A 26,106-nucleotide genomic window follows, 5' to 3' on the forward strand; every position below is an offset into this window, starting at 1 on the left:
AATCTAATTTCTTTTTATTTAAAAAAATACTATCTCCAATAACACACAGTTTAAGAGAAATACAACTGACTTTGGGGCTGCTTTTTATTACAGGCAAAGACTGTCTTAATTACATGCTTGAGTAAGAAAATTCTTGAAAGCCTTCAGTCCTGGCCACGCATCCTCTGTCAGTCTCTATGAATCCTGCTGCAGGTGGAGAGTCACGTGCACTTTTAAACATCACAGTTTACATCTTTACCCACTTTGACAGTCTTGTAAATTTTCCTATTCTCCCTGCTCTTTCCTCCCAGACATATGTGGAGCATGCTTTACACAGCTTTACAGGGTCAGTAGCTTTCTGGGGACAGAATCCAGCCTTCCAGTTTGCCAGGATGTATGTGGGAAAGACATACAGTAACCACCATTCATTAAAACCAAGTGGATTCCAAAGCCTTACAGAAAAGGCCACAAAAAGCACAGAGGACTCAAATGAAAATAAATGGTCTAGGCTAGTACACAGACACAATCATGCTTGTAGTAAGGTGTTACCTGTGGAGTAAAATGGAGTCAAAATATGTAGAAACATATTAGACACTGCCCAGGAAAGAAAAAACACAGAAGTGAGGAACTTCACTGCAATCTCCCTCACTTCTACGATCACTAAAGAGAGACAGGCTGACGGGCAGTCAGCACTTAATTTCCCTACAACCAGGTCTGAAAATGTACCTTGGTCTTCGCCTGCAGCATTCTCTACATCCTAGGCCACAGTCAGTGTTATGAAAAGGCTGCCAATTAAGCTGCGGTTTTGAGCTATAGACAAAATGTCCACTAGAGACTCTGATTCTTGCTTCCAAAGCACTCGCAACCCACTGTGTGATTTTGGAAGAGAATATACTATTCACAGATACAGGCACTTTCCCGCTCCTCACAAGACTCTGATGAGAGAAACTGCTGCAAGGTGGCATCCTTTAATGAAGTCTGAGTATATCATAATGAAATCATCTGCAAAAGGAAGAGCATAGATTCAGCAACCGTAAGGATTTCAGGCTACTATAAAACTGTATTCTTTATTTTTACATTGCAATCTCCAGGGCATGACTGTATCAAGAGCAACTTGCAAATCTATGTCGCTGCCAGCAAAATTTTGATTTCCATTTGATAGGACAATTTGCAAACAGCAGTTTTCCACATTGCGCAAGTGCTCAACATTTGTAAGAACTACAAGAATTCAATGCTGATTTGATGCCCATCTACTGGGCAATGAAACACACTCTTGCTCAAGGCAGATGACTTGGAAAAATCAGGGGTAGGAGGAGACCATTCTCTTGCAATGAAGGAGCAGTACCTGGTAGGCTCTCAGCAAGGATCACAAACCAGGTGCTGCTGCTGTCGAGAAGAGGAGGGTACAGACTGGGCGCAGCAGGGAGAGTTAAGCAGTTTGAGGAATTCTCCTTAGGAGAAGAAAATAACGTTTCATTCTCAGTGGAGCTCCTGAAGCTCAAAAATGAGCATGCTAAGGAACCAGAGAAGTATTTACTTCTAGACCTTTTGATCAAAAGCAAGAATCTTGAAATTTAGCTTTAAAATAGTATATGCTCTGAATATAGCAATCAGATGACCTGACAGATAGGATTCATGCTCCATTAGTTTGCAAATTGAAAGAGTCAATCCAGCTCACAGTATCACAGAACCCTACAGACCAATTGCTGTATTTATTGTAGCAGATACTATTTACAAACATATCTCCACACTGTTTGCTCTCTAATTATAGTTGGGGCACGTACAATCATTTACTTTCTGTGAGCTCTTTTTGTATGCTACACCTCCAAAGTCAATGAAAGTAATTTTAAGAACCTGTTGATTGATTTATTGATCAAATAAGTTGACCAGCGCAGTAGACCAGAAATAACCAGACAGGCAAGTGATTTGATAAATAGTCCTGGAGACTAGTCACTAAAGGCACTAAAAGTCAGGGGAAAAGAAACCCTTCAAGGCAGGTTCAGGCTTTTTTAGAATGTATATTAATAGTTGGCCCTAAAACTCCATTCCTTATGCAGGCCCACTTGGTCAAGCGCACTCCCCAAGCAAATGTTTGAGATAACTCTGTACAATCCAGTACCAGCTACCAAATTCAGCAGAGCAACTGGGAGAAGTTCAGCTCCTGTTACCAGAAACAATGAGGGGGGAAGTGTGCTGTACAAGAGTTTGAGGCAGGAAAGGGACACTTGTATCTGACTAAGGGATGGAAGAAACACAGGTGGAGATCATTGTTCATGGGCAGCTTCCAGTGCCTGGGACAGTTTTCTAGTGACTCTGTGGTGGGACTTCATGGCAGCTTTCACCGAGCTCCAACAGAGAAGAGCAGATTATGCCCCTGGCCTTCACTGAAAATCATAAACCTCATCTATCAAGTATTCACTGAGATAGCCTTTTTCTTTTTTTTCCTGTGGATTTAATTGTGATTTAATGCAGTTGTCAATGAAACATGTTGGCAGCTTATCATAAAACTAAGCTGTACGTAACTTGTAGTCCTTTACACTGTCCACTCAGTTGCGTGAAGAACTGTCATCCAACTCAAGCAAGACGCAAATTAGGATTCAACTTTGTTCACAGAATGGTTTGGGTTGGAAGGGACCTTTAAAGGTCATCCGGTCCAATCCCCCTGAAGTGAGCAAGGACATCTACCACTAGACCAGGTTGCTCAGAGCCTCGTCCAATCTGACCTCGAATGCTTCCAGGGATGGGGCATCTACCATCTCTCTGGTCAACCTGTTTCAGTGTTTCACAACCCTCATTGTAAAAAATTTCTTCTTTATATCTAGTCCGAATCTACCCTCTTTTAGTTTAAAACCATTACCCCTTGCCCTATCACTATAGGCCTTACTAAAATGTCTGCTCCCGTCTTTCTTACAAGCCCCTTTTAAGTACTGGCAGGCTGCTCTAAGGTCTCCCCGGAGCCTTCTCTTCTCCAGGCTGAACAGCCCCAACACTCTCAGCCTTTCTTCCTAGAAGAGGTGTTCCAGCCCTCTGGTCATTTTTGTGGCCACCTCTGGACCCACTCCAACAGGTCCATGTCTCTCCTGTGCTGAGGGCTCCAGAGCTGAATGCAGGACTCCAGGTGGGGTTTCACCAGAGCGGAGCAGAGGGGCAGAATCCCCTCCCTCGACCCGCTGGTCACGCTGCTTTTGATGCAGCCCAAGACCCAGTTGGCCTTCTGGGCTGTGACCACACACCGCCGGGTCACATCCAGCTTTTCATCCACCAGTACCCCCAAGTCCTTTTCGGCACAGCTGCTCTCAATCCCTTCATCCCCCAGCCCATACTGATACCAGGGGTTGCCCCAACCCAGGTGCAGGACTTTGCACTTGGCCTTGTTGAACCTCATGAGGTTCACACGGGCCCACTTCTCAAGCTTGTCCAGGTCCCTCTGGTGGCATCCCTTCCTTCAGGCACATCAGCCACATCACTCAGCTTGATGTCATCTGCAAACTTGCTGAGGGTGCACTCAATCCCACTGTCTGTTGCATACAAGTGGGTTCCTGAGAGGCAAAAGGTAGGTACACTAACATAACAGGAAGCAAGGAAAAAACTTGTGTGACACTACTATTATTTGTACAATACTTGAGATAATCTTTTAGCACTGTGGTTTTGGGGAGTTTACATTTATCCTCAACACAATAAAGGAATTCATTGTCCAGAGATGTCAACAGTTTTTTCCACAAGCACAAAATTAAAGCAGGAACAAAACATTCAGATGCAGACAAAGTAAATTCACAAGATCAAATTCACAATCTCTCACAACCTCTCAGCATTTTTGAAAAAAAATGCCACACTTATCAACACAACCTTTAAAATAAAAACCTTTAAAAGCTTATTTATCTCATACTATTCTCTTTTCTGCCTGTCATATATTACATACATACAAAACGAAAAGAAAAATCCACTCAAAGAAACCAAAACTCCAGTTCTCCATTTTCCATTTAGTGTTGGTTATACACCCACAGAGACCTTAGAGTATTTTAAAGGATCAAGCTTTGCTTCTCATTAGTACCACCATCACGTTGTTCTGAACTGTGGTCATATAACCTTTTGCACCTTTTCACTCTATTGAATCAATCTCCCCTGGCAACTTCTGGTGTGGCACTCCGCTACTCCTGCCTCCGGCTCTTCTTCCCTCACTAATTCTGTGTTCAGAACTGTGAAGCACAAAATTAGACGTTTCAAATAAGCAAGGAGAGAGAATGAGGGAACCTTATTAAATCAACATTAGCATCAGAGGGTCTTTAAAAGAGAAACTCAATTGCAAAATATTACTCGTCTCTGTAAAGCTCCTTACATTGACAGAAATGAGACAGGCAGCAGCTGAAGTCGTCTTCCTCTGCCCCCACCTTCCTCTTCATGCCGGTCACAGTGCTTGAGCAATAAGAGCAGGATCCTTTTCAGATCACAGCCCAGAGGAAGCAGAGCTTACCTTGAACTCACAAGCACTGAAACTGCCAAGTAAAAAGGACAAGGTCTACCAACATGACGTTGGGGGAAAAACACACACACACAAAAGCATGTTAAACACACTAAAGCAGACTCTCTTCTCCTCCCAAGCTTTAGGTTGCTCTCTAAGTCACATTTGAAGCTACAGTCAATTCTTTACTTCCTACAAAAAGGCAAAAAGCCATTTCAAGTTTTAGCTTCCTTTCTCGCTCCCCAACAATCAAAATTACCGACGCGATGGTGACTATCAGCATATTCTGTTCCAAAACACCTTAAGCTGTCTCAATACGAACCTCCAGCTCCTGGTCAGATATTCTTAAACTGCTTTTGAAGATAAATCACTACAGTACCACACCATTCCCCCTCGCTGGATAATCAGACATGTTGATAGAGCCAGAGACCACCTCTGAGCCTGTGTGGTCTTTAAACAAGACTTTCCCTCAACAAGTCTTAAATAATAGTTGATACGTACACCTTGTGTCAACAGAATGAGTGCACACACCTTACACCATTGTGCAGCAGGCTACGTACTTGTCTGTTGGGCTGCCACCTGAAACAAGATGTGTCTCAGCAGTATCTGTAAGGAGAACTTGTAATGTGTGCTGTCGAGGAGTCCTATGGAAACAAACCCTACTAAAAGCAGTGAAGTGTAAAATACACCTATTTCAAAACTATTTCAACTAACTAAAATCAATGTTTAAAGTACCCATTTAGCTAGGGGCACTATCCTAAGGGCTAGCAATATGAAATTGAAGCTCAATTCCTGAAGTCAGAACAAAGCATTCAAAGCATTTTTTGGTAAAACCGACACTACTCCAACAGGAAGAGGCTGAAGCTTTTGATCACTCTGGTCCTACCACGCAATGGAAACTTCTGTATCAGGCAGGAACTGCTGAAAACTCTGCATTTTGCAGACAGGTTTCTAAGCGCAGACTCTCCGTTCCAATATGATGGCACTTTGAGAAGCCAGTTCTGATATCTCTTCAGGCCTGTAATAAAAGTGACCACTGCCAGCCATGCTTAGACGCCATTAACTAAGCGCTGGACAAAGTACTTCCTACACTAGAGTTACGACAAAGTGCACCAGGGAAACAGGAAGGAGGAGGATAAAAATAACACCCACAAGAACTAGTGACAAAAAGCTAACTTTGTTGCTAAAGGGCTGCCTATTCAACATCCTTGTTTCATAAAATGAAATGCTTCATTTTCGCCTCAAAGGACAACTGTAGCAATACAAGACTGCTTAGAGCCTTCCAAAATGAAAGGGTCTGATGAAAACGAGCAATTTACCATTCAATTATAAAAGCTGAAAAATGGGGAAAACAGAAAAGCCAGAATGTAGCCTGCTGTCCTAGGGCTGCCCTCGATGCCTTTTCAGGCCACTAAGCAGCCTTTACCAAAATATACTTAACTGTCTGCTACATGCCTTTTTTCCAGGAAAGCAGCTGCTGCAGCTAGTTTTTTTCTAGCCTTTCCCTAGCAGTCTGACAAAGAACTAGAAGGGGCCTCCCAGTCACCTTCAAGTCCCACCCCTTGCTTTTGTACACGGTTATCAAATAGCACCTTTAATTCAGTTGGACAGCAACTATAATGATGGGTGTCTAAACAGAATGATAACAATAGGGGCTCATGAACTAATAAACTGATATCCTTAAACATGAATGCATTAGTTCATGGGATAATTCTCCTGCAAGGCCCTCTTCTCTTATAGACAAAACACCAAGAATGTCAAGATGGAGGAGTATCACTTCAGCCTAAAAAAAAGGCACTCTAATTTCAGAGTGTTCACCAGGTAACAGAGTTTGTTTTTCCACAAGTACCAAGTAATTAGTTCGCATTCACATGCACAACACTTTCAGCTCTTTAGTGCCTCCATTCTGAAGGAACCAGTCAACTTCTACCAGCCACACAAAATGTACAACTAAAAGAAGAACAAACAGTGGAGACAATTTTTGTGCAACTTCCACTATCTAATTCTGTTTCTTAAAAATCATAAGTCAGTTTGATAACTCAGCATACACCAACCCCACAAGAAAACAATGAAAGATGTAGGTACTTCAAGTCTTTTCCAAGCTTTCAGCTTTCAGCTATAAAAGAAACACAAAGTTTTAAAAACCCAAAAAGCATCAAGAACTAAACAACCAGAGGGTTCTGAGGGATTTTATTTTGTTTTCTAAAAATGCATCATATTATTCACCTTCAAAGATCCCAGTGAATATCAACACATCATGACAACACTTCTTGAGATAAGTACTATTCCAAGAAAGCTAAAGCACAAGCAAGAGGCAATAATTTGTCCTGATTCATGCAGAAAATACTAGACAGGATCATGACTGGTAACAGAGACCCAAACCGCAGAAGAAACCACAATTTTCATCACCCATGTATTTGTGCAGATTACTGAAAGAAAAACAGTCACAGTGTACTGACACTTGCCTGTTAATACCCTTCCAAGATGGCACAATCAGAAAATTATCTGAAAAGATCTAAGCGTAACGGAATGAAAGGTTACACACATTTGAGATGAAGGGAAAGAGCTAGAGCAGCAAAAAAAGCAATCCCTGTTTCATTCTTAAGTCTCTAAGGGACTCAGGAAGCAGCAGTGAATGGTGGAAAGCCATCCACCAAATGCAGGTAACTAATACTGCTTGCAGTGATTAACTCACTCCAGGTGTCAGCCTGCCACCTACTACTGTCAGTGTGGAAAATTTGCTGTAAGCACCGAGAGGATTTTGAAGAAGGGAATAGGAACACTGAAAAAGAAGAGGCAAGACAGATACAAAACAATGCAAAGAGTCACGCTCCCCTTTCAGTAGTAACTATTGGCTGCAGCACTTAGCCCACTTCTGAGACATCAGTCAAATGGACCCATCTCCTCATTGTTCAGTTTTTCAAGCAGCAAATTGGGAATTAATATTCACAGGTTCTATGACTGACATAATTGCAATTTAAAAATGGCAATTAATCATCAGCCACACTGGCGGCTGACTTGCCAGGCTGGGATCCTTTCTCTCCACACCTGCCAACAAACTCACAGGAGGCAAAAGCACTGCATCTGCACACCAAGCCAGGAAGCGCCCTTCTCCCCCTTACTCCCAGCCCCAGGCTTCACAGCGTATGCTACAGGGTTTGTTATTGTTTTTTCTCCCACATATGCCCCATCGGGATCATCCACCCACCCCTTCCTGCAGCAGCTCCCCCACAATGCCCAACCAACCTCCCTTGCCATGTGGATAAGGAATGTTCTCTCCATGTTGTATCTCGCTCACCTCAGCCAAAAGAATTGAGGCAATGAACTCCATCACCTCCATTATAGAGTTCTCCTCGTCTCCCCATTTTCCTTTATATCTTTGCATGAACTAATACTTTTAAAAGTTCCCATTTCATCCCATTCCTATATGGGAAGTGTATTACACAGGTGAGTACAGCTCCAAAGAAGAAACCAACACAGCTCATGGAAACATCAAACCTGGCAAGTGGTTTTTATGAGTCAAAAAAGGCACTCAGGTAGTATTTACTTTCATGCTCTTATGGGAAGGTTTTCAAGCATGCTCTAAACAAAAGCAACTGTCTGGGTATTAGTTTTGCCACTTTAAAATCTTTCTGTGTGAGCATCCATTGCCAGATGTGAAAGGTATTTCAACCAACAGTATTTAGAGAAGAGACATTTGGAAATTTATCACTGATAAATTCAGGTTCCCAGAAAGAAAGTTCTGAGACTATATTACTGTGGGGTGAGTATACAACCTCCTGTAGGAAGTACAGCTCTTAATGTAACATCCTTTCCTGAGAGGAAGAAAGCCATCAAACTGACCACCACCATATTATGTCAGTCTGCTTATCTGGAAAGTACATAAAACACTATGGTGATAAATACCACAGAAAATAAGTGTGAGTGATGGAAAAATTTAGAGCTCAGCAAGCTGTGAGGTCTTCAAGTGAAGTACTTAAGACCATGTCCTTGGGCCAAGGAAAATATACAATGTACTTCTAGGCCAAAGAAGTCTTGCTCAAACAGGTGCCACTGCTGCCAGCCAAGTGCAGCAGATATGTAGCAACTGAGGATGTGTGTTGTAACACAAGCTGCATAGCCCTCCTCTCCTCATTCCTGCCAGTCAGCAACCAGAAATTGCCTTCATCATAACAATACAGAAAAAGAATTTAATGCTTTTGTATGTAAAAGAGAGTAATTTCAATCATAAGAATTAAGTCAGGATGGAAGCTGGAACACAATTACATATTTCACATCTTGGTCAGAGTTCCAAACACAGGTAGCTGGCAGAACGTCTCCGCCAGCAGATAACACCAATAAATAGCCTCATTTCCTTCTATTATAAGATAATAAACAGGCTTTGCTTCCTCATACCATCCTCATTTATATCAGGTCCCTCTCAAGATTTGCTAAATTTTTGACACATGCTCCAGGTGTTCTTCATCCACAAACCTCAGTGTATCACTGCAAGTTAAATGAGGTGTCTACAACCCACTTCTCTCAGCTTTGTGAAATTAGACAAGACAATTGCGACCACCCTCCAGCCATTTCCTCATTCCGATTTTGCAATCTCTTAAAGAACATTTTATTCCCAAACAGACCTTTACCTTCCAATGACACAAGTATCATGTTGCCCACACGCCCTCTGTTCGGATAGGACCGACCTTGTCCACCATTACAAAATGACTCCTTAACAAATAAGAGAGTGTGGTGTTACAAAATTGCAGGTATTTCACAGGAGTAAGTATCTTCTCCCAGCTTAGGAGTAAATACTCTGTAACTCAGTTGTATATCACCCTAATGACCGGTTGGATCAAAGACTTTTACTGGGCTCTTCTGTACTCAAAGAGGGTGTTATCAAAAACAGAGTTGCTAACAAAGCTGAGAGGGTGGGGAGAAAAAAAAAAAACACAAGGGAGGGGAGAGTATAAGTACAAAGAATCTTTCTCAAACACAATCAGGGCTCTCTGGCTTCTGCCCAGAATCACGGATGCTTCATTTCTTACATTTCTTCAGAAGAAAAACAAATACTTGTGCTTCCAAATTTTCCTAACACCTGTAAGCTTAATGCCTCCAATCAGCACTTGGTCACATCTTTACCTTCAAGCCTGTATTATGAAGTTTTGATAAGCTTTTTCCTTCCCAACGTCTCTCACTCCACGTGGATAAGAGCCACTAATAGAAGACAGAGACCAAAATCCTTGACTCTTCTATTGCCTACATTTAGCAATCAGCAAATGCCTGAGTACTGTGTGAGACCCAAAGCACTGCCGTGTATTACACACTTATCTCTGCAAAACCACCCTGCACAAGTGACAACTTCCAGGCAGGGGGGAGGGGGAATTGTGCAGCTCTGCGATAATTAAAGCACAGACAAGTGTCACTGCTGTAGATAATTATGCATTAGCAGTGAAATTACTTAATGGAATGAAATAAACTAAGCCAAATGTTTTGTTTTAAAGGGAATTTAGGGTCTGCAAAAGGTGCCCAACTGACAGCCCAGGAGAGCGAGAACGACAGTCCTCCGTCATTCACAAAAATGATACAACACCGCAACAGCCTGGCAGGCTTCCACCTCCCATCCAGGCACAGAGGGAGCGGAGGAGAAGCTAAAGAAAATTTCAGCCTCCCCAGTCATTCAGGCTCTGATGCATCTGATGAGCGCCCAGACAGGGCCCAGCCAGTCACTGAGCAGAGAGGAACAACTGACTGGGGTCATTTCCGAAGTAAAGGCACCAGCTCTGACAAAACGGATTAATTCAACCCACAGGTCTTCCATAGCCCACCCCCACAAGCAGCCACCAGAGAAAAGAAACATTTTTAATCAGTGTCAGTACAGACAAGATTCCAACAAACAAGAGAACAGGATAAGCAGGTACACGGCCCACAACAAAACCACTTCCTCCCACCAAGCCCACGAGGTCTTCCCCCATCCTCTCCTCTTGCCTCAGCAATCGCGCACCTACACACCCCACCACCACCGCTCTCGTCTAGATGGCTCTCAACAGCATCCTCCTGCTTGTTAAAGCAAGGACTCTCAAGGTCAGTCAGAATTTATAAGGCAGCCATTTCATCTTCTGTGCTTCTCTGGCTACATTCCTTCCTAAAAGCTGCTGAATGTTGGAGATTCTGCTGGGTCTGAAAGCCCTGCCAACACCAGGGCCAATTAGGAGTTCCAGGACGATGCATATTAAAGTTATTATAGGAGGCAGTTATGCAGCCAGAATAAATCTTAACTGAATCTTTAAGTGGTTTTTGTAACTCTTGCCTCTTCTTCCCGAAAACAGATGAAAAGATACAAATCTCCTCTCAAAATCTGCAGGGATTCCAGCCAACCACCGACTTACCCCTCAAGAGAAGATTCTGCCCTCAAAGCAACAATTCACTTCGTCCAAGGCCTGCTAGATCTTCTTTATGTTTTAAACTCCAAATCACTCAAATCAGTCAGAAACAATATTAGTGAAGACTGACCTGAGCTACTGCCTTTACAAAAGCACTGCATACACCTCTCAAACTTCTGCTGAAAGAAACTCCAATGGTTTTTCAGTATAGGCCTTGTTAGACAGTCTATGCAGTCTGACTGCAGATAGTCAAAGGGACAGAGATATTACAGTCAATTTTTACAGACCAGGTTTTGTAGACAGTATCTAACTAGAAGGCTACAATGTAGGTCAAAACAACGAATCTTAAAGAGGAGCTGAGGAACAGAAACAGTGACATCAGTTTTGATAGCAAGCATGAGATGTCATTAAGACAGCATCTGCCTCTCTCCTCCCACTACTTCCAAAACCAAACTTTCTCTCAGCAGCAGTCATCTACCACTCCAAGAAGTGCTACTAGAAACCAACTAGAGAGCTGAAGACCAAAGAGAAATCTGAGGTGGCTGAGAGCATACTACATCATTCGTGTGGAAACCTGCACTGTCTTCAGGACAACCTTGTTCTCCCCTCTGCAACTTCCCAAGCTGCTGGAGCATGCATTTAAGCATGAAAGTAAGCCCCAGGAAGCACAGTGAGAAAATGAGAGATAAAAGCAGGCTGATTCAACATACAACTCGCAGTTTGTAAATTATGTCAGTACATAGTGGCCTCACAACTCCAAACGATGTATTTCCATAGAAACCAATGAGCTTCAAAACTTAGGGGCAACTCATCCTGAAAAATACTATGGTAACTCCTGGAGAAGCCAGAGTCAGAATGAAAACAAATAAGCAAAAACTTTGAGACATTCCATCGGTATGCAAGCAATCTGAGAGCTCAGCAGTTCTCATCCGCCCCTGGAAAGGACTCTTGATGGGTGTCCCTTCACTGCCACCTTCAGGAAACACTCACTGCTGCTGTCACAGGGCTCGGCACCGCAGGAGAAAAGGATGAACTCGGCGAAGGCATCATCACTGGCATGCAATGATAATGAGATGCACAATAAAAATCCCTAGTTCCAAAATAAGAGTACTACAGCTAAAATCACATCCCAAAGAACTGAGGAGCAGCACACAGAGTCTGCAAGATCAATACACAGAGCGGCTGCCGGCCTGAGCAGTGGTTTTGACCTCCAATAAGACACATAATTCACCTCCCAGACTCCGCACGAGGCAGGTAACAGATTTTCCCAGATCCTAAATACAAACAGGTATTAATGAGGACGTGCTGTTTATGGATTGTTTATTAGACACCATTTGCACAATCACATTTTAAAGGCTCACTTGAAAAGCCAAACTCCTTCCCTCAAAAATTATTTCAAAAATAAGTAAATCGAAACCGCTCTGCTAATGAAAGCAGAAAGTTTCGTAAGAATTTAGAGTCAGTAATGAAGTGAAAAAAAATAATGCACAGGTCAAAAAAGACATTCTGATATGATTTATTTATTTACACACATGTGTGCACAAGATGTACCATAAGTCTCTGGATAGTATATTGACTTACCAGTAGATGACAAACTGTCAAGCAGGAAACTTAGTTCCAAATCAGTCTGCATCATAGCTCTTAAAATAGGCAAATGACTTGCTGAACTGTACAGCGAAGCCTAGCCCAGCTCAACAGCAACATCTGCTGGCCAACAAGCAACTGTATGAAATTAGTCTAATTATACAGAAGTTTATTATTCATTCTTACATAGATGTGAATTCTTACTGCAGTTTAAGAATGCCCCGTAAGACATATTTCTTGTGCAGAAAAAAGATGTAACTTCTAAATGCATACAAAGAACAAGGCATAATTTTGCCTGTGCTTGCACATGCATGTAGTCAGAAAAATCTGTCATCTGCCATTACCTGCCCACCGAGATACCTGACAGCGAAACACCAAAATTAAGAGAGGTTAACACTCACGTTAGTGAGACTATGCTGAAGGAAATCTCTTCTGTCTAGCCACTTCAACCCCATCTGAAGAACACTCATGGTACCCCTCAAACTTCCTTCTTTCCTAAGGGAGCTGCCCGCATGTGCAAGGCCTGAGGCAGCAAAGTATTTATCAACCACGCTAGTCCTATCCAGGCAGAGGAGAATGGGAGCTAAGACCATTACAGCTCCTTTCCCCCCAGGTGCTTAACACATTCCTTATTAACCTTAGAAAATCAGCCTATGGCAGAATGACATTATTGGAAGAGGAGCATGGCTAATGGCCCCACTTAATTTGAGCACTAACTGATACTCTACCTAGACTAATTGCAATGAAAACTCTTTTTACCTCAGACACATAAAATTTGATGAAGTACTTCTAAACTGTTCTAAAGAAAAGAAAATGCAAGTGGCTGGCAACAGCTTCAGGCTTGCCTTCATCAAGATAGCCCTTCATCACCACCTGGAACACGGGCAGAGTGACCTGAGAGCCAGCTTCTCAACAGCCATCAGATGGGAAAAGGTGATGATGCATCCTGCTTCTGTGACCAGTAAAGGAAGTGTCAAATTCTTACTTGACCACAGAGAACCACCTCTTTTTGCAGGTCACTGTATAACGAGAAATCACAGACAAGTGGGTTTTAAATAGAACTCTATGATCACCCTCAATAGCACAAAGCTTAGAAAAATTACACTGCAAAATGCTGAGCCTTGAACAGGAAAAGGCATGCTGGCTGCAGGGGAAAGTTTTAAGCGACAGAAAAATAAAGGCTGGACTGACATCCACTATCTTTAAAATTTTAGTTTGCTTTGCATTCTACAGCTCTTTTGCTTTTCCAAGTTTTGTACTTGAAACAAAATACTTGTACTCCAGAAAAATTAGGGAAGAGGATTTAAGAAACATGAAGTTTACTTGCATCTGACTTAAGCTTTTGTTGGTGGTGGTTTTTGGGGGATTTTGTTTTTTTTTAGGGTGCTGCTTTGTTTTGTGGTGGTTTGTTGTTTGGTTTGGGGGGCGTGTGGGTTTTTTTGTTGTTGTGTTTTGTTTGGTTTTTTTTAAATACCCTTAGTCCCAATCCCCCCTTTTCCACATTTAGCTGTTAAACTAGGAGAGCATATCATATGAAAATACAAAAAAGACTGATTGCTCAGGCCCTCAGCTGGGAAGGGAACAGCTTTTGTAAGGAACCATTTGTGTATTGGGAGTTTGGAAGGTACAGAGGGGAGTCACAGTTTCAGCCCGACAGTGCCAATTACAGCTACAGCAAGATGAATCCATTCTGCTCAGAGGCTGGAGAGAAGGGAAAAGGAGAGAGAAGAGATCCAAGCCTATGTGTTTGGAAAAAGAAAGGGGCGTGAAGTCATCTGCTAGACAGTGAACCACTTCTTCCACGGCAAAAGCATTAGGCTGAAGATCCAGTGAATGTACGTGGCAAGCTCCCAGTCCTAATTGGAAGAACACTGGTTATTTAACAAATGTATCTTTGGTCTAATGTACTATTCAAGTAGGTATTAAACTATGGAGCTTTTTTCTTTTGGACAGTAATTATACATAGCCCTGCTCTATCTGTCTGTTTGATCAGTTTTTACTCTTGACTCCTACTGCATCATCCTTCAAGTTTGCCCATTATCACGAAGTCTTCAAGGCTAAAAAGGCTCCAAAGCCCCAATCTAACATGCAGACAGGAAAAAGAAAGCCAGCTAACTCTCTAATTCCTTCCCTCACTCATCAGCTTGCAGGTGTTCTATTTTCATTGTCTAAAAATCAAAGAGAAAGTCATCAGCTCACTTCCTCTCCCTTAGTACAGTCACTTTTAAGAAGCTACTTTCCATCATGCTTTACTCAGTCCTCATAAATAATATACATAATTGCAGATGGTCATAACAAACAAGTATACGTATATAGTACAAAGGAAACAATAAAAATTCTGATGTGCTCCAAAAGCAGAAGGAATTCCTGGTAAATAGCAGCAGTTGCCTCCAGGTCATTTTTTTGGTTGATGTAAGGCAATCAGAGCCAAAAATAACACAGGGACAGACTTTACACAAAGCTAAACAAGGGCGCTGGCAGCTCACTTCCCTCTGCAGCACGTATTTCCTACCTCCTCCTTACGTGCAATACCAGAGCTATTTCTTCCCTAAACATTTGCATTAGGAAGGAGAAATATTGCTCATGGAAAGATAGGTTTAAAACTGCTGAAACTCCAAAATACATAAGCAGCATACAATTAGGAAGATATTATGCTGACTGTAATAACAAACTCTAAGAGAGTCCACCCAGCCACCCAAGAGTTAACATTATGCGTTTCTCATCAAAATCTCTTCCAAGAGGTTAAGCACACAATAGACTATCTAAAGCACAGCTAGAAAGGCTGCTTGAAATTCCACACATGTGCCTCAGCAATGTATTTCTATTAATGTCCAGTGTGTGTCAGCGTGAAGATAACGCACCAACATCATGTCCAACCAGCCAGCTAGAGAATGGGACGCCGTGTAAAACATTGTCTGATGCTTAGAATCCCGGAGAACAGCAGCGTTTGCAATCTCACCCGCTGCACACGTGCCTGATAATGCCACCAACGAGGAGGCAGCAGGAGCAAAGCATCCTGCAGTTTTGGGAAAGTAAAAAGAGAAAGAAAAAGGGAGGGAGAGGGAAGAAAATAAGAATGAAAATAAACTTCATGAGCAAACAGTAGCAGGTTTGAGGATGCCCAACTGTAGCAGAGGGTATAAACAAACTGGAAAAAGCCTCAGTGAAATATACTCTTCCTATCAGCTTGCTATAACTTTTCTTTGAGGTGAGAAATAAAGAAATAACATCCGTGCTTATTTTGATTTCTCCCATCATACCATGTAGGCTCAGCTTCATCTTCTAGTACAACCCAGCAAAGCTATTTGTATTGGGAGACTTGTGGAAGACATTGCATTTGAGGAAATGCGATTGCGAACAGGACATGTCTGCTCTGTTGGGCCCCCTGCCTGGGGCTTGAGAAGCCCATACGTTACCACGAGCAGCTGCTGCACGGACACCCGCTGGAATACCCCATGGCAGTCCGTGCTGGGCACTGACAGGCGTTACCACACAGACAACATTCCAGCCCACCAGGAAACTTCCTATCAGCTGAACAGCTTGCTAATATAATCTGTAACTTACTGATCTTTGAGAAAGGTGAACTGGATGTGGATGAAGGGGTGGAATGTAGTGATCCTGACCGGGAGACCACTGTGCATCGAGGAGGTGGTGGCCCACAGAACAGTTGACCTGAGCAGGCGCAGGCCTGCGCTGTGCTGCACGCCCAGAAACAACGTGGCCTTCAGGCCTGTCTTGTGCTGCAGATTCCTCGGCATCGTAGCAGAGCAGCCTGCAGGCAGCTGCCCCTCGGTACTGGCCCCTGCGGGACCTTGCCTTTATCTGAAAGGGCAGCAAGATGTTCTCACGTGAACATCCTTTATGAACAGAGTTGTTTTCTTGCAAGAATATAATTGCTTAATGACGAAAAAGCAGGAACCTCTCCACCTGCGCAGCATGCCATGGGAAAATCCATCCAGGGTCTGTCCAATGCTGCATGAAAGGAGGACTCCCAGCATCTGAAGGGATGTAAGATCTACTTACCATCTATAGTCTTCTTTCTATTTTACCTTACTAAAACAGTCATTTTACTAAGCCATTTGTCAACGTTTCTTATTGATACTCAGAAAGAACCCTGCAGCGTTTCTCTCTCACACCAGCCCCCGGTGCAGAACACTCTGCCCATCTCAGATATCTTTTTTACCACTCCTCTGTCGCCAACGAGGATCATGTCAAGACATCCACGTTAGGCAGAAGCACCAAAGCTAGTTTTCGTGGCATTTAGGGAATATAACAGAAAAGACATCCAGTGGCAGTTCACCTACCTCACATCCCCATCACCTGAGAGTGCAAGAGCAACTGAAGTGTTCCATTCAGTGCAAACGTATTTCCTAGATGTTATATTAGCCCTTTAAACTCCTAATCCTGCTCTCTTTTTAAGTAACACTTTCCAGTCAGAAACATCAAGAAAATTTTCACTGATCAAGGATCACTGAGATTCAAGATTCAAACATCATTATTTTTTAGACAGAATACAATGAATATAGGAAAGCTACCACCAGATACTGTTAGATACATGTAATATCCCACGTACTCAAAACACAGGCAAGCAAGATCATAATCCAAAAATAAAGTTTAATCAAGCTAGTGGGACTATGTTCTTACAACACTCTCAGCCTTTACACCTGTGACAATCTCATACCACAAACCACAACACACTTGGCTAATACTGGCTCACAGCAAGGGAAAGCCTACCAAAACACCTTGATGCATTACCGTATCTCTGCTGCTTATGCCCCCAAAGTCAGCTGCAAAATCAGAACAGAATTCTACTACTCCACAGTAGTCTGGGAGTAAAAAATAAGATGCAGTACTAGCTTTGCTGGACCATTCATGGAAAAATATCAACACATTAAGAAAAGAAGGCTGAGAGGGGACCTTATAAATGCTTATAAATACCTGAAGGGTGGGTGTCAGGAGGATGGGGCCAAGCTCTTTTCAGTGGTGCCCAGTGACAGAACAAGGGGCAACAGGCACAAACTGAAGCACAGGAAGTTCCGTCTGAACATGAAGAAGAACTTCTTCACTCTGAGGGTGATGGAGCACTGGAACAGGCTGCCCAGGGAGGCTGTGGAGTCTCCTTCTCTGGAGATATTCAAGACCCACCTGGACAAGGTCCTGTGCGGCCTGCTCTAGGTGATCCTACTTCGGCAGGAGGTTGGACTAGATGACCCACAGAGGTCCCTTCCAACCCCGAACATTCTGTAACATTATTCTCTTATTTATGAATTCAATATTTTGTAGTTATAGATAGGGGGAAAGGAAGACTAATCTTCTGCTTCTAAAATGATGGAATGGCTTTACAGTAATCCTAAATCAGAACAAATGAATCTGGAAGAAGTTTCTGTGGAGTATATGAACTTAGTGGACAAAAAAAAAAAAAAGTGTGAAATATGGGCACAGAGGAATTGAAGGCAAGACAGGGGAAGTAGGCAGCACCACAGACAACTCCAATTTGTTGCAGCTGTAGGATGTAAAAAGAGGCCAACCTTGTGATAAGGCCCCTTAGCCCAAGAGACCACAAAAATGAGAAGCTCAAACGACCATCAGCTGCTGCAATCTGCAAAAACTCTCCAAACACAAATTAACCTTCAGTCAGGAGATAAAAGACTAGCTGCAGAAATTGGAAGTTGTTAAAAAAAATGCTATAAATGTCTGACAAATCATAGCAGCAGTAGTAAGGAAAATAAGGAGTACATACACAGCATCTTACCCTTAGCCAGATAATAGCTTCGCCTTCCCTCAAGAGAAGATGGAGAAAGAGAAGGTTTTCTTTTGGTTTGGCTTTGTTTTTACTTTCTGGGTTCATTGTAGTACACATTCTCCGAAATTGCTTTGGTTAAATTTAGACCTCACTGATGCTCCAGAGACTGGAAGTTATTAGCTTGCTGAAGGTAGAAGACATGTAGATCCTCACCATGCCAAGCTTAAATTTAAAGCAAACCTTTCCAAAGTCCACCATTTAATACTGCAAGATTACTTTCTATAGGGATCCCTTAAATGTTTAATAGTTACACAAAAAGTAATAATTCCTTCACTGCAGAAATGCACCCGTTTCTACAGTAGAAGGTAGCAGCAAAAGAACCACCCAAGTGTAGGGGAAAAGGACGGATGTTCTGGCCAGAAACTACAGAATAACAGACCACTAATTTTAAAGACTTCGTGCACTAAAACATTATCTTCAAATGAAAGTCTACAAAAGTATCTCTTATATCACCCTCATTCTTGCTGTCCAAGCTAAGCAACAAGGTCTGAAGCCACTCAGCCTAGCTATTTAAATCCCCCTATCAATACCTTGCAACAGTTTGTAATAAATCGTTAAGGCTTAAACCAAAAAGCCCATCTTTCCATTTGTAGCAACACATTTAAAAGGCAGTTTTATTCAATTAGTGAAAGCAATCAAAACCAACTGCATTACAACTTCTAGCCACAGATAATGCCACTCTTGCTAGCCTAGTCAGAGTTCCCTAGCTGGTTTTGCATGCACTAAGGGTAGGTGAGTGCTTGACATACAGAATGTGAGTGCCCTGCAAACAGCCAAACTGCAGTGAACAACGCTCTTCGGGAGGTACTGTGCCCGCAACTGGTAGTACTCACACTGTATGTAGGAATTAATGTTACAGTAACTAAATGCACCAGTCATGTTCTAAAGAAAATATAAAAAATTAATCTGAAAAAAAAGGTGTCATTCCTGTAGTAAACACATGTAGATACTCATTGCTAAACACTGTAACATCAATGAAAATCAAGCTTCGAGAAAAATAACCGAATGGGCTTTTCCCTCATTTTGCACTATTATTTAAAACAAGCCTCCGTACTTTCCGATTTAAATCAGTGGTTTATGTTTCACCAACAAAAAACTTCAATCAAGAAGCATTTACAGAAATTAAAGAACCACTGAGCACTAAAATCCAAGATTTGCATTAGCAATGTCTCCTCCCAGAACCAACCTACTTCCTACACGTAGACTTGCAACTTCAGAAAGAGAAGGGTTTTAGCTCAATGTGCTACACTTCAGGTGCAAACAGGACCAACAAAACCGGCCCTGATGCCAGCAGTATCCAAACCATAACGCAAAGCTCACAGAGACAATACCTTTCATTACAACAACTCCAATAAATAGGGAGGAAAAAACGACAAGTTTTGACGACAGAGGCCTGACCTCAAAAAACAGCAGTCTCACTTCACTGACAGCCCCACGCTGACAGTTTCAAAAAACACCATGCTACTACCAGATGGCACCCAGTCACTCCAGCTTGTCACAACGATATGAGATTACGCACAACAAAGCCCCAGTCTAATCTAGAGATGCTTACCTATGGTTAATCAGCCAGGATGAAGCTGATCCTCGGCTTATCACAAAGTAAATGAAAGTCTTAACAAAACTAAATCATGTTCAGCACCGTTTCTAAAACCATATTCAGTACCCGCTCAGCTGCATCTACAGCTGATATTGCTCAACAACAGTGGGCAATTCACAGCAAAAAAGGTAAGTAAAAATTCAAAACTTCACCAACAACTGGAAACCTAAAGAAAACTTTCCATGAATGGGCCAATTAGATCATTCCTCCACTGCTACCGAGCCAAGAAGAAAACACTACTCCGCCTGCTCACTTCCCTACTACCACCAAAATTCTGCTCCATTGTATCAGCCTATGAATGAGCTGTTTATGCTGTGCTCAGCAATTTTACCTCCACATTCTTTGAACTGGAGAAGAAAACACAATCTAAAATGTCAGCAGACCAACATACTCTAAACCAAGGGTGGAAGTGTCCCAAGTATTCCACACATAAAGCCCAAGAGTTCAAAATCCCACATTCACAAGATGACACCAGTATCAAAAGCCACTGCCCTGAGCAAAAGCATTCACAGTCATGCATTCTTCCTTCAGCCCTTCTCTCCAGAATCAACAACAGGAGATGAGAGGCTCTGAAGAGCAAAGATACTATTTATGGGCAAGAAATTATCTTAAAAGAATCCAACAGCCTATAACCAATTATAACCAGCTGCTGGAGCAACCAGAGATGGGACAAACCTTAAATCCTCATAATCACTCCCACACTAATTGCAACAGCGCAACGCTGGAGCCACCAAAAAGCAAAGGTTGCCGTCCAGCAAGCCAGTGAGCAAGGTGCGACTAGGAACACTGGGAATGGTAAGCTGTCCATCATCAACAGCTGGAGAAACACTTTCCCAGCAATTTGGGAACTCTGTGTCCAGTCTGTTTTCAAGCAGCAACCAATGCCCGTCGGTCTTGTCTGAAAAAGCTAATTATGGTGCAAAGTTTGTCCTACCATCAGCCCATTTCTGAATTTATTCTTTCAAAGTGGGAAGGAAGAAGATGACTTTTGGTCAATAACTCTGACAAAGCCATTATCCTAGGGGTATTAAATGGAGAGATAAGAACTTCAGGGCTTTGCACAAATCATATTAGTTCAATTCTCAAATCCGGGTAATGCTTCTTTTCAAAGTATTAATTTCATTTATTCTATTTGCTCTCCCTCTGTCCTGATAAAACAGATGCATACGGCCCCTAAATGAGATCCTCCTATTTTATAAGTTATAATCCTCTCTTTCTAGAGTAGTAATGAGATGTCTTCGCTTAATCGCGTTTATTCCCCCCCCCAAGCTTCTGCTTTTCTCCATCCCAATTTCACATTGATTTGTTTCAAAGGTTTCAGTGAAAACCATCAGGCAGGGAGTCACTGGCTCCAAGAGGCTCGTGATGCATATGTTGCACAGCCTTAGGAGATTACAAAAGCAGAAAGGAGAAAAAAGAGCAGCTTTGCTTGCAAAGTTTCTTTTGTTGGTAAGAAGGAGAAAAAAAGAAAGCCAAAAGAACTGAGAAGTTGAGAGAAGAGGTTTCGATTAATTGGAAATGAAAAAGGAAAGAGTCCTGGTATAGGAGAAAGGTAAGACTATTCACACTACAGTGAAGCAATTAAATAACTTGACTATGACAACTTTCCTCATGCTAGAAATGAAAAAGGATTTAAAGATAGCTGTATTAATTCTTGGATATTTCACATGAGACTTAAGGCATGCTACAAGCATTAGTTAAACACCCTAGGCCCTGCTGTGAAGTATTGTACATATAATCCTTGTTGTACTGTAAGTACCCACAGCATTAAATTATGCGGAGAGTCCCGTCAGCACCACAATCCTGCAGTGCTGTACAAACAAACAAAACATTTTATCTCCAGTACAAATCGGTGAGAGTTCTTCTGCAGCAGCTTAGCAGACTACTTCCATTTGAGTCAGTCCCCCATGGTTAATCAAAAGCCATATTCACTCAAACAGGGAAGTAAATGTTGTAGGTGTTTCTACTTACAGAGCTGTTTTGCTTCTTAAACTGAAACTTTAAGGAGTTTTACTCAAAACCTAAGGTATCTAGAAACTAAGTGCCTTGTTCAAAGTCACAAAAAAAAGATCAAGACAAAAATGTAGAACAGGACTCAGATACTTAACCGTAAAACCCTCTAGTAACCAGCACACCATTGCAAGGGAAGAAAAAACAAACCATCCACAAAAACAAAACACACACACCACGAAAAAACAACAAATTTTAATCTGCACCCTATTCCACAAATGATGAAGTAACTGGCCCCAGAAGCTGACAGCAAGTTCCCTATCAAAGGTTAGCTCTAGTCCATGCTCTCTCCAGGAATGTGCACTATATGATAAGACTGAGCAAGTGCATCATAGCAATACTGCCAATAATAAAAGTCACTGAGTGAAAATCATAAAGAAGAGATTAAGTGACAACCAACAGTCAGCACAATCAAAATTTAACAGTTTCAAAATATAGCTATCATTTGAATTTATAGCCTACAAGTGGTAAGATTAAAGGAGAATATTGCAGCACTGCTGGACACAAGTGTACAAGAGAAGGCTACTAATCACCAAACTATTGGTATGTTAACGGCGTGGGGCTGATCTTACTGCAAACATTAAATACATAAATAAAACCTTTCTAATTATACGTGGCAAGATTTTCAATTTTTACTAAATTCAGTGCTGCTAGACACAAATTATTTATATGTCATTTCTTTCAAGGGAGTTGCGTCATTTTACTCTGGCTTCCCTAGTAGGTCACAACAACAACAAAAACCATGGAAGTTGTTCCCTTATAAATTTAAGCAGATAATTCCCAGTGCAATCTGCACCTGAATTACCACTAGGTACCTAGAGTTCCACTATTATCTTTCACTGGAAAGAACAGACTGACACAGAAGAGATGAAAGAGCAGCTCACACCCACTATTTGCCTCACATGCTGGGGCTAAAACATAGAAGAGCAAGCAAGAAACATTCAAGCCCTATTCCAAATAACGGAAGAAAATAATACCGGAAGACAAAGGACAGATATGATCTGAATAGGATGGAGTCAATACAATAAGGTAGCCTTGCCCAAAAGGAAACTGTAGCTGAGATAAAGCAAGTCTGATAGGGATCCCAATAATTTTAAAGGCTGGCAAAACCAGTTGCTGCTTAGGAACACACCTAGAAGCCGACAGACAACGGCTTTGACCTCATCTGTGCAAGGACAGGCTAGACTATTTCATTTTTAAGGATCTTAAATTTATGACTGATCAAGAGATAGTTAAAGGGCAATGAAATTTAACAGTTTCTCATTCTTGCACCACACTCTGGGCTAACACTCCATAGTCACTTTTTTTTTTTTTTATGGGTTACACAAGGAGAGCCTGATCAGATTTTTGCAGAGCATCAAGTATGTAACATCTGGGTATGCAACACTACAGGATTAAAAGCTAATTCAGATAACAGAGCGGGTTTTGTATATTAGCAGTCAGGTCCCAATTCATTTTAGAGGTGCCCTCTTTACACTTCACAAATATTGCCTGACTCTGCTAGTCACATTTCTCCAGGATTACTCTACACCTCACTGCAGGAGGGCAGGGCTCTACTACTGAGCCAGGACACATTTTTAGACTGGACAATAAATCCACTAGCTTCTTCCCCCACCCTTTACAGAAGTCCGTTAATTGCATTCACAAACAGGATATTCTCTTTCTACTGGAATAGTTAGAATAGATAGAATCTACAGTTAATACTGTATCTGCTGACCCAGATGTCCTATGCAGAGGAATGGCAGTCACCTGCCTCAGACATTACAATTCTGAAGCTCAGCAACCCTGCAGCTTCCCACAGTTAGGGTACAACCTGCCAAGAGGAAATTTCCTACAATGCAGCAGCCATTCACAAGCTATATGCAGGAGAGCAAACTCAGACATCCATCAATCCAACCACACACAAACAGCATCATGGAGTCAAAGAGAATAAATGGGTTCAAAAGCACAAACGGACAAATTCATGGAAGACAATTTCATCAAGCACTGCTACCCACCAAGGTGAAAATACAACCTCTTGTCGAAGAAGCCTCTAAGCCCCAGACTGGCAGAAGCTGTGTGGGCATACAGACAGGAAACACTGCTACACACCTGCTCTGTTCTCACACTCTCTGTAAGCAGCTGCTATGAATCACAGTCAGAGATGGGCTATGGCTACAGGGACCTTCTGTCTGAACCACTAGGGCCATTCTACAAATTTTATTTATTCAGCCCCAGAAAATGCCTTCATATTATAACCTCAAAATCCTTCACAGTCAAGTCACATGCCTGGGTAAGCCATGCCTGTTAGCATTCAACATACAGAAAAAATATGTTCATAGAAGGATTCTTCATTTAAATCAAGTGCATGCAACAGAGCAGTAGGGTGGAAGAAATACAGTAAAGACCATCATTACTCAATTCTGTCCCCTCCCTAAACCGTCCTTTCAGTATGTACCAGGCAAGGAGAATTACTCTTAATCTAGTTCTCTCAATAAAAATTCAACATCACTGCCTAAATGAAAGGGCAGTTTGATCTGTGGCAAGCACAGCCCCACTTCGCTGTCACACCCCGACACCACATACCACTGCAGGTCAGGAAAAAGTGGCAGTTCCAGTAAGACTCTGCATTGTTTACAGGCAGTACACCATTGCCATAGTAATGGTAAGTATTTAAAAGAGAAAATATAAAATAGTATCATGTGAATATTAAGCACCAACGACAACCCCAGTCTACTGTAGTAATGTAAGCCTTTTGCTCTCCTCCGTCTCTTCTCGCTGTACTGCCGCCTCCATCACTGCTCTTCTCAGCACCGGTATAACAATAACCCAGCGGGTTGTATCTCAGCAGCACCAAGGTGCCCAACTAATACGCAAGGCTGCAGCAAGAAGTCCCCAAAAATACATGTGTCTACTGGGCAAGAACAGATTGGTTTGGGAGTCAGTGGTGCGTATGAAACGGGTTTATGCTTTCCGGTCCCTAAAAATCAGTCTTAAGCCGTCTTCAAAATGTGACAATACTTGATAGTTTTATAGCAGTTCTTCTGTTACCAGCATCATAAAAGACTCAAAGAAAAATATCATTATTACTTCTTATTAATTTGGGTATGTGCACAATTGTACTCTAGAAAAACAGAGCAAAGTGTCAGGACAGATCAGGTCAGCATAATCTGATCCTTTATATCTCGAAACATTCATTTCATACACACGATAGTTTAAAAGAGTGCTTTCTAGCTTAGACAGTGACCCCACATACACACACTACACTGACCTGCCACAGGTAAAGCCATTCCCCAGCACAGTCACTGCTTGTGCCTTTCCCTGCAAGCTTGCCCTTAGCATCACCACGTGACACACTGCAAGTGTAGCTGGCCAGCTACGCTGTAAGCCAAATGTAAGTGATGAATTGGGAGGCGATGAGTGCTTCAGCCTAAATCAAGGTTTCTAGGCTCATGACACAAGTGACATTTAATGATTCCCCTCAAGCAGAGAGATTTTAGCCTGTCCTGTATGGAAACATACTGGAGTTTTTTGCTACTCACCAGCTGGGCCACTCTCTGCCTCTCTTCGTTAGTGTTGTTCCTTTCCCGCTGAAGGGCAGTACTCAAGGCCTCACTGGCTGCTTCCCTTTCTCTTTTCGCCAGCCGGAGCAACTCCTCTTGCACCAGTGCCTGTTCTTGCTCATACCTGTACGAGTGCCGACGGCAAATCGAGAGAAGGTGATCAGCAGACTTCTGGCAACAGGGTCATGGCTTAACATGGACTATCCCTGCCTAGAGCCAAAACACAAATCCAGAATCCTTTGACACAAAGTCTGCCCCCAGCCCCTCCATTATCAGTAGGAATTCAAAAGTCCAACAAACTTTAAACATGACCTGCAGTTTCAGTGAGGTACAGCTCTGGCAACAACAGTAGACTTAGCACCATATAAGCTTATAATTCAGTGATATTTAGCTCTATTAAGGAACTTATTATCACCTGAAAACAGTGAGAATAGAAAACAGTTAGCTAGATAAACAGACACTGCTTTGGAAAAGATGTACATCAAGGGATGTACAAGAATAATAGGAATTAGCCTGTCTGACAATTCTGCTCTTCTGCTCTACAAGGGAAAGAAGTCACATAAAACGCATGCAGCAACAGCACTGAGAGAAGCCACCTTGTCAGGTCCGTAGCCTGAACACCCAAATCTCAGATTGCCAAGAAGGAAACCTTGTCCAGTTCAAACCTTGGAAATTCCACACGCAAGCAAAGAGAGATTAACATGAAGCAAATCACAGAACTGGGTTAGACGGGACCTTTGAATGTCATATATTCCAGCCTCCTGCTCAAA

At 42.2% G+C, this 26,106-nt stretch overlaps 1 protein-coding gene across 6 annotated transcripts in view; it reads right to left on the bottom strand.

Annotated features, from left to right (window-relative positions):
* The window catches only part of CHCHD6 (coiled-coil-helix-coiled-coil-helix domain containing 6), a 118,479-nt gene that overhangs the window by 86,661 nt on the left and 5,712 nt on the right, over positions 1-26,106 (bottom strand). For all 6 annotated transcript variants that reach the window (XM_075433043.1, XM_075433044.1, XM_075433042.1 and 3 more), the window contains exon 4: positions 25,316-25,460. In XM_075433043.1, coding sequence (XP_075289158.1) covers positions 25,316-25,460 — 145 coding nt within the window. The remainder of the gene's footprint in view (positions 1-25,315; positions 25,461-26,106) is intronic.

This window comes from Opisthocomus hoazin, chromosome 11 (assembly GCF_030867145.1).
Source record: "Opisthocomus hoazin isolate bOpiHoa1 chromosome 11, bOpiHoa1.hap1, whole genome shotgun sequence".
NCBI lineage: Eukaryota > Metazoa > Chordata > Aves > Opisthocomiformes > Opisthocomidae > Opisthocomus > Opisthocomus hoazin.